General features: G+C 38.1%; 1 protein-coding gene across 1 annotated transcript; it reads right to left on the minus strand.

Annotated features, from left to right (window-relative positions):
• Window positions 1-4,106: 4,106 nt before the first annotated feature.
• On the minus strand, window positions 4,107-17,222 carry LOC121532355 (twisted gastrulation protein homolog 1-A). Its single transcript, XM_045205188.1, has 3 exons — window positions 17,142-17,222; window positions 11,130-11,390; window positions 4,107-4,656 (listed from the first exon to the last, which is right to left on the minus strand). Exons 2-3 carry the CDS (start codon window positions 11,386-11,388, stop codon window positions 4,475-4,477), a joined length of 441 nt encoding a protein of 146 aa, XP_045061123.1. The 5' UTR covers window positions 11,389-11,390; window positions 17,142-17,222; the 3' UTR covers window positions 4,107-4,474.
• Window positions 17,223-17,813: the final 591 nt, after the last annotated feature.

Below are 17,813 nucleotides of genomic sequence, written 5' to 3' on the forward strand. Positions count from 1 at the left end.
AGTCAGTAACTTAGTCCAGTCAGTAACTTAGTCTAGTCAGTAACTTAGTCCAGTCAGCAATTTAGCCTAGTCAGTAACTTAGTCTAGTCACTAACTTAGCCTAGTCAGTAACTTGGTCTAGTCAGTAACTTAGTCTAGTCAGTAACTCTAGTCAGCGTAACTTAGTCTAGTCACTAACTTAGTCTAGTCAGCTAACTTAGCCTAGTCAGTAACTTAGTCTAGTCAGTAACTTAGTCTAGTCAGTAACTTAGTCTAGTCAGTAACTTAGTCTAGTCAGTAACTTAGTCTAGTCAGTAACTTAGCCTAGTCAGTAACTTAGTCTAGTCACTAACTTAACCTAGTCACTAACTTAGTCCAGTCACTAACTTAGTCTAGTCAGTAACTTAGCCTAGTCAGTAACTTAGTCTAGTCACTAACTTAGTCTAGTCAGTAACTTAGCCTAGTCACTAACTTAGTCTAGTCACTAACTTAGTCTAGTCAGTAACTTAGTCTAGTCAGTAACTTAGTCTAGTCAGTAACTTAGTCTAGTCAGTAACTTAGTCTAGTCAGTAACTTAGTCTAGTCAGTAACTTAGTCTAGTCAGTAACTTAGTCTAGTCTGCTAACCCTAGTCTAGTCAGTAACTTAGCCTAGTCAGTAACTTAGTCCAGTCACTAACTTAGCCTAGTCAGTAACTTAGTCTAGTCAGTAACTTAGCCTAGTCAGTAACTTAGTCCAGTCAGTAACTTAGTCTAGTCAGTAACTTAGTCTAGTCAGTAACTTAGCCTAGTCAGTAACTTAGCCTAGTCAGTAACTTAGTCTAGTCAGTAACTTAGTCTAGTCAGTAACTTAGTCCAGTCACTAACTTAGCCTAGTCAGTAACTTAGTCTAGTCAGTAACTTAGCCTAGTCACTAACTTAGTCTAGTCAGTAACTTAGTCTAGTCAGTAACTTAGTCTAGTCAGTAACTTAGTCTAGTCAGTAACTTAGCCTAGTCACTAACTTAGCCTAGTCAGTAACTTAGTCTAGTCAGTAACTTAGTCTAGTCAGTAACTTAGCCTAGTCACTAACTTAGCCTAGTCACTAACTTAGTCTAGTCAGTAACTTAGTCTAGTCAGTAACTTAGTCTAGTCAGTAACTTAGTCTAGTCAGTAACTTAGTCTAGTCAGTAACTTAGCCTAGTCAGTAACTTAGTCTAGTCAGTAACTTAGTCTAGTCAGTAACTTAGCCTAGTCAGTAACTTAGTCTAGTCACTAACTTAGTCTAGTCAGTAACTTAGCCTAGTCAGTAACTTAGTCTAGTCAGTAACTTAGCCTAGTCAGTAACTTAGTCTAGTCAGTAACTTAGCCTAGTCAGTAACTTAGTCTAGTCACTAACTTAGCCTAGTCAGTAACTTAGTCTAGTCACTAACTTAGTCTAGTCAGTAACTTAGCCTAGTCAGTAACTTAGTCTAGTCAGTAACTTAGCCTAGTCAGTAACTTAGTCTAGTCAGTAACTTAGTCTAGTCAGTAACTTAGTCTAGTCAGTAACTTAGTCTAGTCAGTAACTTAGTCTAGTCAGTAACTTAGCCTAGTCAGTAACTTAGTCTAGTCAGCTAACTTAGTCTAGTCAGTAACTTAGTCTAGTCAGTAACTTAGTCTAGTCAGTAACTTAGCCTGGTCAGTAACTTAGTCAGTCAATTAGCCTAGTCAGTAACTTGGTCTAGTCAGTAACTTGGTCTGGTCAGTAACTTGGTCTAGTCAGTAACTTGGTCAGTCAGTAACTTAGTCTAGTCAGTAACTTGGTCTAGTCAGTAACTTAGTCTAGTCAGTAACTTGGTCAGTCAGTAGCTTGGTCTAGTCAGTAACTTAGTCTAGTCAGTAACTCTAGTCTGGTCACTAACTTAGCCTAGTCAGTAACTTAGTCTAGTCAGTAACTTAGCCTAGTCAGTAACTTAGTCTAGTCAGCTAACTTAGTCTAGTCAGTAACTTAGCCTAGTCAGTAACTTAGTCTAGTCAGTAACTTAGTCTAGTCAGTAACTTAGCCTAGTCAGTAACTTAGTCTAGTCAGTAACTTAGCCTAGTCAGTAACTTAGTCTAGTCAGTAACTTAGCCTAGTCAGTAACTTAGTCTAGTCACTAACTTAGTCTAGTCAGTAACTTAGTCTAGTCAGTAACTTAGTCTAGTCAGTAACTTAGTCTAGTCAGTAACTTAGTCTAGTCACTAACTTAGTCCAGTCACTAACTTAGTCTAGTCAGTAACTTAGCCTAGTCAGTAACTTAGTCTAGTCACTAACTTAGTCTAGTCACTAACTTAGCCTAGTCAGTAACTTAGTCTAGTCAGTAACTTAGTCTAGTCAGTAACTTAGTCTAGTCAGTAACTTAGTCTAGTCAGTAACTTAGCCTAGTCAGTAACTTAGTCTAGTCAGTAACTTAGTCTAGTCAGTAACTTAGTCTAGTCAGTAACTTAGTCTAGTCAGTAACTTAGTCAGTAGAACTTAGTCTAGTCAGTAACTTAGCCTAGTCAGTAACTTAGTCTAGTCAGTAACTTAGTCTAGTCAGTAACTTAGCCTAGTCAGTAACTTAGTCTAGTCAGTAGCCTAGTCAGTAACTTAGTCTAGTCAGTAACTTAGCCTAGTCAGTAACTTAGTCTAGTCAGTAACTTAGCCTAGTCAGTAACTTAGTCCAGTCAGTAACTTAGTCTAGTCAGTAACTTAGTCTAGTCAGTAACTTAGTCTAGTCAGTAACTTAGCCTAGTCAGTAACTTAGTCTAGTCAGTAACTTAGTCTAGTCAGTAACTTAGTCTAGTCAGTAACTTAGTCTAGTCAGTAACTGTCAGTCAGTCTAGTCAGTAACTTAGTCTAGTCAGTAACTTAGTCTAGTCAGTAACTTAGTCTAGTCAGTAACTTAGCCTAGTCAGTAACTTAGTCTAGTCAGTAACTTAGTCTAGTCAGTAACTTAGTCTAGTCAGTAACTTAGTCTAGTCAGTAACTTAGTCTAGTCAGTAACTTAGTCTAGTCAGTAACTTAGTCTAGTCAGTAACTTAGTCTAGTCAGTAACTTAGTCTAGTCACTAACTTAGTCTAGTCAGTAACTTAGCCCTGGTCACTAACTTGGTCTAGTCAGTAACTTAGTCTAGTCACTAACTTAGCCTAGTCAGTAACTTGGTCTAGTCAGTAACTTAGTCTGGTCTAACTTAGTCTAGTCAGTAGCCTAGTCAGTCAACTTAGTCTAGTCACTAACTTAGCCTAGTCAGTAACTTAGTCTAGTCAGTAACTTAGTCTAGTCAGTAACTTAGTCTAGTCAGTAACTTAGTCTAGTCAGTAACTTAGTCTAGTCAGTAACTTAGTCTAGTCAGTAACTTAGTCTAGTCACTAACTTAGTCTCCAGCATTTTACAACTGGTGGCACACAGATTTAATGTGTTTCATGACTTTTTAAAAGATTGGCTAGCTAGCTAACGTTAGCCTGATTGTTTATTGAGAAAAGATGTGCCACTTACACGTTTAGACTACACTGTGTACAAAGGGGTTGGTCTGAGGTAGATGTCAATCAACAGCTGTATTATAAAAGTCTTATGTAGCTGTATTATAAAAGTCGTATGTGTTTTGGTGAAATAGCATGAGGTTTACATTGTTATATCACGCCAGAGTAGAAAGGGTTAAACTGACCACAAACCATCCCAAGTCACCAAACGTATTTTATTTGGCACGAGATGTGAATTATCAATAAACTAAAAACCGAATGAAAACATCTCAAAATATACAGTGAAACATCCAACAGAATAAAATAATAATAACACAAAAATATTGGTGAGAAGAAAATATTTTACAATGTCATTCACACTGTAAAGAAACACACATCAGTGATAGTCGGATAAATTCAGTCAGCTAGCTCCGATGGTTACTCGACTCCCGAGTGGCGCAGTGGTCTAAGGCACTGCATCGCAGTGCTAGCTGTGCCACTAGAGATCCTGGTTCGAGTCCAGGCTCTGTCGCAGCCCGACCGCGACCGGGAGACCCATTGGGAGGCGCACAATTGGCCCAGCGTCGTCCAGGGTAGGGGAGGGAATGGCCGGCAGGGATGTGGGTTCGTTACCCACAGGGGGGCCAGTATAAAAAAAAACATGTATGCATTCACTAACTTTAAGTCGCTCTGGATAAGAGCGTCTGCTAAATGACTAAAATGTTAATGTTAAAATGAATATTGGACCTAGTCAGACAGTCAGTCTTCTCATGTTTGGTCAGCGGTGGCACCAGAAACTTTTGCTTGGGGGTAGCTTAGGGGTAGCTTAGGGGTAGCTAAGGGGTAGCTAAGGGGTAGCTAAGGGGTAGCTTGGTTGTTGTGTAAGGGGTGCCTGTAATACATGGTGTGCATGTACTAATAAAATATTGCTTGGTGGTGCTACGCTATTTTGAGGAGGCTTCAGCATCATCTAGCCCCTCCCTGGAGCCGCCCATGGGTTTGGTCCATATATTTGGTGCCCAGTCTCCACCACCATAGATCCATCCACCACCAGTCTTCAGAACAGACAGTTCATGCATTTGACAGCCTTGCTGCCGTAGTCCAGACACTCCGGGCCGATGCACTGACAGCAGGCGTTGTGGAACCAGCGGTACTTCGACCCTCCCATCGACTCACAGTATAGTTTACACTGGCGGATGGATACGCAGTCGTCAAAGTAGACCACCGTACACATGTTATCTGGCGGACAAGGGGGAGGAGGGTGGAGGGATACAGAGAGAAAATAGGGCACAGGTCAGTTATCTCAGTAACCACATCTTTAAAAACATAACTAGTAATCCCATGAAAACATATTTAAAGCCGTAGTTAGTAGTTACGGTAATCATTAAACCTCAATGTTTTCCTTAGGGTTTGCTTTTATGACTGAGGACAACGGGTGTGCTGCTGACGGTAAGTGTGACCATGTGTTCTGGGCAGGGTCCCAAATGGCACCCTATTCCCTACGAAGTGCACAACTTGTCTTTGGGCCCTGGTCAAAAGTGGTTCACTACATACGTAATAGGGTACCAACTGTGATGAACTTCTGGTGTGTCTAATGCGTTAACAGCTGGGCACTGTGGTTGGAACCAACCAACGCTCTCATATTTAACGAATGTGGTGTCTTTGGAAACTCATGTGAGCGCAGTGTCTTTTTATAGACTATAAGAGCTGGATCATAGGTTCAGAACCAGACAGAGGACAGGATATGAGAGCTGGATCATAGGTTCAGAACCAGACAGAGGACAGGATATGAGAGCTGGATCATAGGTTCAGAACCAGACAGAGGACAGGATATGAGAGCTGGATCATAGGTTCAGAACCAGACAGAGGACAGGATATGAGAGCTGGATCATAGGTTCAGAACCAGACAGAGGACAAGATATGAGAGCTGGATCATAGGTTCAGAACCAGACAGAGGACAGGATATGAGAGCTGGATCATAGGTTCAGAACCAGACAGAGGACAGGATATGAGAGCTGGATCATAGGTTCAGAACCAGACAGAGGACAAGATATGAGAGCTGGATCATAGGTTCAGAACCAGACAGAGGACAGGATATGAGAGCTGGATCATAGGTTCAGAACCAGACAGAGGACAAGATATGAGAGAAGGATCATATCATCATTCCCACGGGGGGCCAGTATAAAAAAATATGTATTCACTAACTGTAAGTCGCTCTGGATAAGAGCGTCTGCTAAATGACTAAAATGTAAATGTAAATGTAAATAATAATAACCCAGCCGGAGGAGGAGGAGGAAGAAGAAGAAGAAGAAGAAGAAGAAGAAGAACAGGAGGAGGAGAGGAGGAGGAGAGAGAGAAGAGAGAGAGAGAAGGGGAGGGGAAAATACTCTTTCAACCCAGGCCAGGCGGTTAACATCACCAATACCATCACTCCAGATCCGACTTGGTGTTTCTCCTCTAGTGTAAACTAACCACTCCTGTGTTTAGCTTTCAGTGTTTTACACCATCATCTAAAAAGGCTCTAAACACTTTTCACTGAAAGGAATCCCAACTGTCTCTAATGACGACAGTGTTCCATTCATAGAAATAGAATCTATCATATTATTCTGTTTATTCTATTTCTATGGTTCCACAGTCTAGTCATTCTATTTCTATGGTTCCACAGTCTAGTCATTCTATTTCTATGGTTCCACAGTCTATTAATTCTATTAATATGGTTCCACAGTCTATTAATTCTATTAATAGGTTCAGTCATTAGCAGCGTCTATCAAGCATTACATTATTATTTTTTCATACTGGGGAATAGAACCCACAACCCTGGCGTTGCAAACGCCATGTTATAAATGATTTACCCTGGACGGCTGGGCCATGCGGCGTCATGGGTCTCGGTACGGCCCTGCGACAGAGCTGGATTCGAAAGGACTCTAGTGGACAGCTAGCACTGCGTGCATCCAGACCACTGCGCCACTCAGGAGACCTGGTTCCACAGTCAATTCATTCTATTAATATGGTTCCACAGTCTATTCATTTTATTAATATGGTTCCACAGTCTATTCATTGTATTTCTATGGTTCCACAGTCTATTCATTCTATTAATATGGTTCCACAGTCTAATCATTCTATTTATATGGTTCCACAGTCTATTCATTCTATTAATATGGTTCCACAGTCTATTCATTCTATTAATATGGTTCCACAGTCTATTCATTCTATTTCTATGGTTCCACAGTCTATTCATTCTATTTATATGGTTCCACAGTCTAGTCATTCTATTTCTATGGTTCCAGTCTAGTCATTCTATTTCTATGGTTCCACAGTCTAGTCATTCTATTTCTATGGATCCACAGTCTATTCATTCTATTTATATGGTTCCACAGTCTAGTCATTCTATTTCTATGGTTCCACAGTCTAGTCATTCTATTTCTATGGTTCCACAGTCTAGTCATTCTATTTCTATGGTTCCACAGTCTATTAATTCTATTAATATGGTTCCACAGTCTATTAATTCTATTAATATGGTTCCACAGTCTATTAATTATATTAATATGGTTCCACAGTCTATTCATTTTATTAATATGGTTCCACAGTCTATTCATTCTATTTCTATGGTTCCACAGTCTATTCATTCTATTAATATGGTTCCACAGTCTATTCATTCTATTTCTATGGTTCCACAGTCTAATAATTCTATTAATATGGTTCCACAGTCTATTCATTCTATTAATATGGTTCCACAGTCTATTCATTCTATTTCTATGGTTCCACAGTCTATTCATTCTATTAATATGGTTCCACAATCTATTCATTCTATGAATATGGTTCCACAGTCTATTCATTCTATTAATATGGTTCCACAGTCTATTAATTCTATTAATATGGTTCCACAGTCTATTCATTCTATGAATATGGTTCCACAGTCTATTCATTCTATTAATATGGTTCCACAGTCTATTCATTCTATTAATATGGTTCCACAGTCTATTCATTCTATTTCTATGGTTCCACAGTCTATTAATATGGTTCCACAGTCTATTCATTCTATTAATATGGTTCCACAGTCTATTAATTCTATCAATATGGTTCCACAGTCTATAAATTCTATTTCTATGGTTCCACAGTCTATTAATATGGTTCCACAGTCTATTCATTCTATGTCTATGGTTCCACGGTCTATTCATTCTATTAATATGGTTCCACAGTCTATTCATTCTATGTCTATGGTTCCACAGTCTATTCATTCTATTAATATGGTTCCACAGTCTATTCATTCTATTAATATTGTTCCACAGTCTATTCATTCTATTTCTATGGTTCCACAGTCTATTCATTCTATTAATATGGTTCCACAGTCTATTCATTCTATTAATATGGTTCCACAGTCTATTCATTCTATGAATATGGTTCCACAGTCTATTCATTCTATTAATATGGTTCCACAGTCTATTAATTCTATTAATATGGTTCCACAGTCTATTCATTCTATGAATATGGTTCCACAGTCTACTCATTCTATTAATATGGTTCCACAGTCTATTCATTCTATTAATATGGTTCCACAGTCTATTCATTCTATTTCTATGGTTCCACAGTCTATTAATATGGTTCCACAGTCTATTCATTCTATTAATATGGTTCCACAGTCTATTAATTCTATCAATATGGTTCCACAGTCTATAAATTCTATTTCTATGGTTCCACAGTCTATTAATATGGTTCCACAGTCTATTCATTCTATGTCTATGGTTCCACGGTCTATTCATTCCATTAATATGGTTCCACAGTCCATTCATTCTATGTCTATGGTTCTACAGTCTATTCATTCTATTAATATGGTTCCACAGTCTATTCATTCTATTAATATTGTTCCACAGTCTATTCATTCTATTTCTATGGTTCCACAGTCTATTCATTCTATTAATATGGTTCCACAGTCTATTCATTCTATTAATATGGTTCCACAGTCTATTCATTCTATGAATATGGTTCCACAGTCTATTCATTCTATTAATATGGTTCCACAGTCTATTCATTCTATGAATATGGTTCCACAGTCTACTCATTCTATTAATATGGTTCCACAGTCTATTCATTCTATTAATATGGTTCCACAGTCTATTCATTCTATTTCTATGGTTCCACAGTCTATTAATATGGTTCCACAGTCTATTCATTCTATTAATATGGTTCCACAGTCTATTAATTCTATCAATATGGTTCCACAGTCTATAAATTCTATTTCTATGGTTCCACAGTCTATTAATATGGTTCCACAGTCTATTCATTCTATGTCTATGGTTCCACGGTCTATTCATTCTATTAATATGGTTCCACAGTCTATTCATTCTATGTCTATGGTTCCACAGTCTATTCATTCTATTTATATGGTTCCACAGTCTATTCATTCTATTTCTATGGTTCCACAGTCTATTCATTCTATTTCTATGGTTCCACAGTCTATTAATATGGTTCCACAGTCTATTCATTCTATTAATATGGTTCCACAGTCTATTCATTCTATTAATATGGTTCCACAGTCTATTCATTCTATTTCTATGGTTCCACAGTCTATTCATTCTATTAATATGGTTCCACAGTCTAATCATTCTATTAATATGGTTCCACAGTCTAATCATTCTATTAATATGGTTCCACAGTCTATTCATTCTATTTCTATGGTTCCACAGTCTAGTCATTCTATTTCTATGGTTCCACAGTCTATTCATTCTATTTCTATGGTTCCAGTCTATTCATCTATTTATATGGTTCCATAGTCTATTCATTCTATTAATATGGTTCCACAGTCTATTAATTCTATCAATATGGTTCCACAGTCTATAAATTATATTTCTATGGTTCCACAGTCTATTAATATGGTTCCACAGTCTATTCATTCTATGTCTATGGTTCCACGGTCTATTCATTCTATTAATATGGTTCCACAGTCTATTCATTCTATGTCTATGGTTCCACAGTCTATTAATTCTATTTATATGGTTCCACAGTCTATTCATTCTATTTCTATGGTTCCACAGTCTATTCATTCTATTTATATGGTTCCACAGTCTATTAATATGGTTCCTCATTCTATTAATATGGTTCCACAGTCTATTCATTCTATTAATATGGTTCCACAGTCTATTCATTCTATTTCTATGGTTCCACAGTCTATTCATTCTATTAATATGGTTCCACAGTCTAATCATTCTATTAATATGGTTCCACAGTCTAATCATTCTATTAATATGGTTCCACAGTCTATTCATTCTATTTCAATGGTTCCACAGTCTAGTCATTCTATTTCTATGGTTCCACAGTATATTCATTCTATTTCTATGGTTCCAGTCTATTCATTCTATTTCTATGGTTCCACAGTCTATTCATTCTATTAATATGGTTCCACAGTCTATTCATTCTATTAATATGGTTCCACAGTCTATTCATTCTATTAATATGGTTCCACAGTCTATTCATTCTATTAATATGGTTCCACAGTCTAATCATTCTATTAATATGGTTCCACAGTCTATTCATTCTATTAATATGGTTCCACAGTCTATTCATTCTATTTCTATGGTTCCACAGTCTATTCATTCTATTTCTATGGTTCCACAACCTAATCATTCTATTTCTATGGTTCCACAGTCTATTCATTCTATTAATATGGTTCCACAGTCTATTCATTCTATTTCTATGGTTCCACAGTCTATTAATATGGTTCCACAGTCTATTCATTCTATTAATATGGTTCCACAGTCTATTCATTCTATTTCTATGGTTCCACAGTCTATTCATTCTATTTCTATGGTTCCACAGTCTATTCATTCTATTAATATGGTTCCACAGTCTAATCATTCTATTAATATGGTTCCACAGTCTATTCATTCTATTAATATGGTTCCACAGTCTATTCATTCTATTTCTATGGTTCCACAGTCTATTCATTCTATTTCTATGGTTCCACAGTCTATTCATTCTATTTCTATGGTTCCAGTCTATTCATTCTATTTCTATGGTTCCACAGTCTATTCATTCTATTAATATGGTTCCACAGTCTATTCATTCTATTAATATGGTTCCACAGTCTATTCATTCTATTAATATGGTTCCACAGTCTAATCATTCTATTAATATGGTTCCACAGTCTATTCATTCTATTAATATGGTTCCACAGTCTATTCATTCTATTTCTATGGTTCCACAGTCTATTAATTCTATTTCTATGGTTCCACAGTCTAATCATTCTATTTATATGGTTCCACAGTCTAATCATTCTATTAATATGGTTCCACAGTCTATTCATTCTATTAATATGGTTCCACAGTCTATTCATTCTATTAATATGGTTCCACAGTCTATTCATTCTATTAATATGGTTCCACAGTCTATTCATTCTATTTCTATGGTTCCACAGTCTATTCATTCTATTAATATGGTTCCACAGTCTATTCATTCTATTAATATGGTTCCACAGTCTATTCATTCTATGAATATGGTTCCACAGTCTATTCATTCTATTAATATGGTTCCACAGTCTATTCATTCTATTAATATGGTTCCACAGTCTATTCATTCTATTAATATGGTTCCACAGTCTAATCATTCTATTAATATGGTTCCACAGTCTAATCATTCTATTTATATGGTTCCACAGTATATTCATTCTAATTCTATGGTTCCACAGTCTATTCATTCTAGTTCTATGGTTTCGCTACCTTGAGTGTTGTAGCTGGCGTGGATGCTGTTGCCGGGGAGCGATACGTTCTGGTGCTGGTCATCAAGCGTCTCTAGGAAGGAGACCAGGTTCTCATGGTGAGATAGTTCCTCTGCAACGGGGAAGGACACCACCATCATGTTGATAGGGGCGTCGCCCTCCGTGAGGGCTCGGAACAGCGAGGGGATTGGTCGATGGAGTTCCTCCACTGTGCTCTTGGAGGTGGCTGGAGTATCACTGTAGTTCTTAGGGTTACACATCCCTGAGAGGGGGAGAGAGAGGGGGAGAGGGGGAGAGAGAGAGAGAGAGAGAGAGAGAGAGAGAGAGAGAGAGAGAGAGAGAGAGAGAGAGAGAGAGAGAGAGAGAGAGAGAGAGAGGGACAGAGAGAGAGAGAGAGAGAGAGAGAGAGAGAGAGAGAGAGAGAGAGAGAGAGAGAGAGAGAGAGAGAGAGAGAGAAAGAGGCAGAGAGAGAGAGAGAGAGAGAGGGAATAATGAATGAGGGAGTGAGAGAGAGGGAGAGTTGATCAATAATAACTTTTAAAAGGTTAAATGGTTTCTATGCAACTAGTTCTGACCAAAAGTCTTTGTCTTGACTAAAATAGTTTAAAGAATCTTTACCTTAAACAGTAGTTGATAATCCCATCAGATATGATTAGCATAAGATTTTAAATGAGTAGAAATGAATTAGCTAAATCATTTAAATAAGCAGCAAAGTTTGACGGAGGAATATTGGATTACAAACTAAATTGACGCTAAAAACAGAGCCAAGATAGCGGTTTCAGATAAACCACCATACACATTGGTCTACCCCTCCTTCCATCCATCCCTCCTCCCTCTCTCCCTCTCTCTACCCCTCCTTCCATCCATCCCTCCTCCCTCTCTCCCTCTCTCTACCCCTCCTTCCATCCATCCCTCCTCCCTAAACCCAACATGGATTTGCAGTAGCTAGGTTTCCATCTAATTGGCGACAGATTGTCATGCGAATATTCTAACATCTGCATAAAGATCATATGCGCATTTTCCCACCAGTGGTGTGTTTGTTTCCACCAAACGGACTTGTAGCAGTTAAAAACCAGTGGGTGATGAGGTAGTGCACACAAAATGTAGACAGTGGAGGCAGCAGAAAGGAGGCAGCAGAGCAGCAGAGTGGAGGCAGCAGAGTGGAGGCAGCAGAGTGGAGGCAGCAGAGCAGCAGAGTGGAGGCAGCAGAGCGGAGGCAGCAGAGCGGAGGCAGCAGAGCGGAGGCAGCAGAGGGGAGGCAGCAGAGCAGCAGAGTGGGGGCAGCAGAGCGGAGGCAGCAGAGTGGAGGCAGCAGAGCGGAGGCAGCAGAGCGGAGGCAGCAGAGCAGCAGAGTGGGGAAGCAGAGTGGGGGCAGCAGAGTGGAGGCAGCAGAGTGGAGGCAGCAGAGTGGAGCCTATCAGACACTATTAAACCAACCTGTTGTCCTGGGGTCATTCTGACCCCAAATTAAATCTTTTGCCGACAAAATATGTTTTTATTCATCAATTGGTCTGAAAATAACGGTAGTTGTTTAATACTATGCTCTTTATGATTCAAACAAATTTGAAGTAATTTGATTGAATTATGGGTGTTTTACTAAATGTAATAACTTCTGTTGTCCTCTGGGGTCAAAAAGACCCGCAGCACAAAGTTTACATACTGCTTGGCAAAACATCTTTGATCATGTTTCTTTGATGTGTGGGGTCAAGCAATGGTTATGACAACAACAACAACAAAAAAAGTATTTTCTCACAGGTGTTTGGGCATTTCTACATTTTAGTCTGAGAGAGACAGGCAGCACAATGAGGAGGCAGAAGTTTTATAATGCACAGGAGGCTTGCAAGATAATTTTTGAAATAAAAGAAAATAATGACCAGGAGGACAATGCTGCACATAATGAGGATGAATCAACTGATGAAGAGGGTTCAGGGTCAGAAGAGGAGGAACATAATGATGAGGTGATAGATCAACATACAGACAGCATGCTACTTCTTCCTCCGAAGATTCCCCCACATCTCCTGCTGCAGAAATGGAAGATGATTATGAATATAAGGAAATGGATGAACGTGATGATGACGTAGAATCTGAAGCTGGTATGGGAAGAAGTGTCAGAAGTGGAGCACTGCACCTATTATGATGAAGAATCAACAGATGAGGTAGAATCTGAAGTTGAAATGGAAGAAGTGTCAGAAGTGGAGGACATCATCTATTATGATGAAGACGAAGAATCAACAGATGAGGTAGAATCTGAGGAAGAGGACCCAGCTGACCCTGAACCCTCTTCATCAGTTGATTCATCCTCATTATGTGCAGCATTGTCCTCCTGGTCATTATTTTCTTTTATTTCAAAAATTATCTTGCAAGCCTCCTGTGCATTATAAAACTTCTGCCTCCTCATTGTGCTGCCTGTCTCTCTCAGACTAAAATGTGAAATGCCCAAACACCTGTGAGAAAATACTTTTTTGTTGTTGTTGTTGTCATAACCATTGCTTGACCCACACATCAAAGAAACATGATCAAAGATGTTTTGACCCCACACATCAAAGAAACATGATCAAAGATGTTTTGCCAAGCAGTATGTAAACTTTTGTGCTGCGGGGTCTTTTTGATCCCAGAGGACAACAGAAGTTATTACATTTAGTAAAACACCCATAATTCAATCAAATTACTTCAAATTTGTTTGAATCATAAAGAGCATAGTATTAAACAACTACCGTTATTTTCAGACTAAATATGTAACACAGAATTGATTGAAAATGTATACTGTATGCTTTATAAACAGTCAAACCAGGCAGGACAAAAGGTGTGATTATGGGCTGTCATTAATAAAAATAAAATGATTCAAAAACAGCATCCTCACTAAACTTTTTACAAATACCACTCAGTGATAAGTCAAATAGTCAAAATAATAATAGGTCAAAATAATTCATAGTTTCATTGTATTTTTACTTAAAAACAGGGTATACTTTTATGTAAACAAGGTCTATTGGCTCTAAATTCCAAAACAAATGAAAAAAATTCTAGTAATGGGTTGAACAGAAGTAAGAATAAAGATGTAACACAGAATTGATTGAAAATGTATACTGTATGCTTTATAAACAGTCAAACCAGGCGGGGTCATTTTTGACCCCAGAGGACAAAAGGTGTGATTATGGGCTGTCATTAATAAAAATTAAATGATTCAAAAACAGCATCCTCACTAAACTTTTACAAATACCACTCAGTGATAAGTGAAATAGTCAAAATAATAATAGGTCAAAATAATTCATAGTTTCATTGTATTTTTACTTAAAAACAGGGTATACTTTTATGTAAACAAGGTCTATTGGCTCTAAATTCCAAAACAAATGAAAAATTCTAGTAATGGGTTGAACAGAAGTAAGAATAAAGATGTAACACAGAATTGATTGAAAATGTATACTGTATGCTTTATAAACAGTCAAACCAGGCGGGGTCATTTTTGACCCCAGAGGACAAAAAGGTGTGATTATGGGCTGTCATTAATAAAAATTAAATGATTCAAAAACAGCATCCTCACTAAACTTTTACAAATACCACTCAGTGATAAGTGAAATAGTCAAAATAATAATAGGTCAAAATAATTCATAGTTTCATTGTATTTTTACTTAAAAACAGGGTATACTTTTATGTAAACAAGGTCTATTGGCTCTAAATTCCAAAACAAATGAAAAAAATTCTAGTAATGGGTTGAACAGAAGTAAGAATAAAGATGTAACACAGAATTGATTGAAAATGTATACTGTATGCTTTATAAACAGTCAAACCAGGCGGGGTCATTTTTGACCCCAGAGGACAAAAGGTGTGATTATGGGCTGTCGTTAATAAAAATTAAATGATTCAAAAACAGCATCCTCACTAAACTTTTACAAATACCACTCAGCGATAAGTGAAATAGTCAAAATAATAATAGGTCAAAATAATTCATAGTTTCATTGTATTTTTACTTAAAAACAGGGTATACTTTTTATGTAAACAAGGTCTATTGGCTCTAAATTCCAAAACAAATGAAAAAAATTATAGTAATGGGTTGAACAGAAGTAAGAATAAAGATGTAACACAGAATTGATTGAAAATGTATACTGTATGCTTTATAAACAGTCAAACCAGGCGGGGTCATTTTTGACCCCAGAGGACAAAAGGCGTAAGGCATTTGGGAGGACAACACGAGGGTTAAACCAACCTGCGCAGAAATCTTGACAAGTGCACTCAGTCATTATAGTAACTCCACAGACGTTCCTGTCTAATTGATGAGGCTGATAACCACTGCACTGTCTAATTGATGAGGCTGATAACCACTGCACTGTCTAATTGATGAGGCTGATAACCACTGCACTGTCTAATTGATGAGGCTGATAACCACTGCACTGTCTAATTGATGAGGCTGATAACCACTGCACTGTCTAATTGATGAGGCTGATAACCACTGCACTGTCTAATTGATGAGGCTGATAACCACTGCACTGTCTAATTGATGAGGCTGATAACCACTGCACTGTCTAATTGATGAGGCTGATAACCACTGCACTGTCTAATTGATGAGGCTGATAACCACTGCACTGTCTAATTGATGGGGCTGATAACCACTGCACTGTCTAATTGATGGGGCTGATAACCACTGCACTGTCTAATTGATGAGGCTGATAACCACTGCACTGTCTAATTGATGAGGCTGATAACCACTGCACTGTCTAATTGATGAGGCTGATAACCACTGCACTGTCTAATTGATGAGGCTGATAACCACTGCACTGTCTAATTGATGAGGCTGATAACCACTGCACTGTCTAATTGATGAGGCTGATAACCACTGCACTGTCTAATTGATGAGGCTGATAACCACTGCACTGTCTAATTGATGAGGCTGATAACCACTGCACTGTCTAATTGATGAGGCTGATAACCACTGCACTGTCTAATTGATGAGGCTGATAACCACTGCACTGTCTAATTGATGAGGCTGATAACCACTGCACTGTCTAATTGATGAGGCTGATAACCACTGCACTGTCTAATTGATGAGGCTGATAACCACTGCACTGTCTAATTGATGAGGCTGATAACCACTGCACTGTCTAATTGATGGGGCTGATAACCACTGCACTGTCTAATTGATGGGGCTGATAACCACTGCACTGTCTAATTGATGAGGCTGATAACCACTGCACTGTCTAATTGATGAGGCTGATAACCACTGCACTGTCTAATTGATGAGGCTGATAACCACTGCACTGTCTAATTGATGAGGCTGATAACCACTGCACTGTCTAATTGATGAGTATTAATAGTAATATTTTTACTTTGTGATGATTTTTTTCTGACAAATCCAAAACCTACATCCACAAACAATTTATAAATTGGCAGGCTGGTAGAACTTGTAAAATGAGTAAGGGATGCAAACGATGTGCCAGATTCGGCCATAGGTGGCGCTATAAACACTTAAAGTTCACATTTCAACAGGCGGCCAATTCCACTAGGAAAGTGCAACAAGCATGAAACGTTGTATACATGCACCATTCGTCATGATGAACAACTTTCATATGGGTTCATGAGCAACCAGTATGGTCTGACTATTTGGATTTCATGCATTGACCACAACTTGGCAAAACACACACACACACAAAATGATTTGTTGCCGGACATGGTAAAAGCTGCAAATCATAGCAAGATGGCGGAGATAACCAACTTGACGTCAATTGTATGCATATTCCCGATGTTTAAACAGCTATAACTTTGCGTCAAAACCACGTCCGTCCTTGACCAAATATATTGTGAAACATGACAGGAAATCAAATTATGTCTACTATGATGTATTCATTATGTCCTTTTTCACCATACAGGTAGGTATTTAGCAGGTATGCATTTAGCAGGTACGCATGGGTTACAGGTAAAATAAGTTCGATAAAATGTAACACAACCAATGAAACATGCCCAGATATCATACAGTGTCGTTATAAGACTATACAATCACCTATACTAAATAGGTTAAACTTACGTTTGATAGTAGATCGCCGAAGAAAACAAAACCTTCTTTAAGACGTCTCTGAGTAGGGTGTTGCACTAAACATTCCTCCCGCTCAAAGTACCCAGGAAACATTGGTTCCCACATTAACCCCAAATCACACGTGTCATCAACATATCCTGTGGTATTGAACCTACTGTGGTGAAGTTCCTACTTTCAGATTACGAACCATAAATTGTTTTGAATGTGACTAATTATTATTATTATTTATTTTCACGCAATAAAATGATGATAAAATACAAATCACGAATTTAAAAAAAATAAATATATTTTTTGATGTGTGTGTCTATATAAATATGTGTGTGTGTGTGTGTGTGTGTGTGTGTTCTTGTTTTTGAGACTGTTTTGTTTACATTTACATTACATTTTAGTCATTTAGCAGACGCTCTTATCCAGAGCGACTTACAGGAGCAATTAGGGTTAAGTGCCTTGCTCAAGGGCACATTTATGTAATTTATCCAGAGCGACTTACAAATTGGTGCATTCACCCTATAGCCAGTGGGATAACCACTTTACATTTTATTTTTTTTTGGGGGGGGCTAGAAGGATTACTTTATCCTATCTCAGGTATTCCTTAAAGAGGTGGGGTTTCAAATGTCTCCGGAAGGTGGTGAGTGACTCCGCTGTCCTGGCGTCGTGAGGGAG

The sequence above is a fragment of the Coregonus clupeaformis genome, chromosome 19 (assembly GCF_020615455.1).
Source record: "Coregonus clupeaformis isolate EN_2021a chromosome 19, ASM2061545v1, whole genome shotgun sequence".
Taxonomy (NCBI): domain Eukaryota; kingdom Metazoa; phylum Chordata; class Actinopteri; order Salmoniformes; family Salmonidae; genus Coregonus; species Coregonus clupeaformis.

Coding starts and splice junctions, on each gene's coding strand:
- LOC121532355 (XM_045205188.1), bottom strand. CDS start 11,388: ATGTGTAACCCTAAGAACTACAGTGATACTCCAGCCACCTCCAAGAGC. Junction 4,657..11,129: donor CGCCAGCTACAACACTCAAG/GTAGCGAAACCA, acceptor CTTGTCCGCCAG/ATAACATGTGTACGGTGGTC.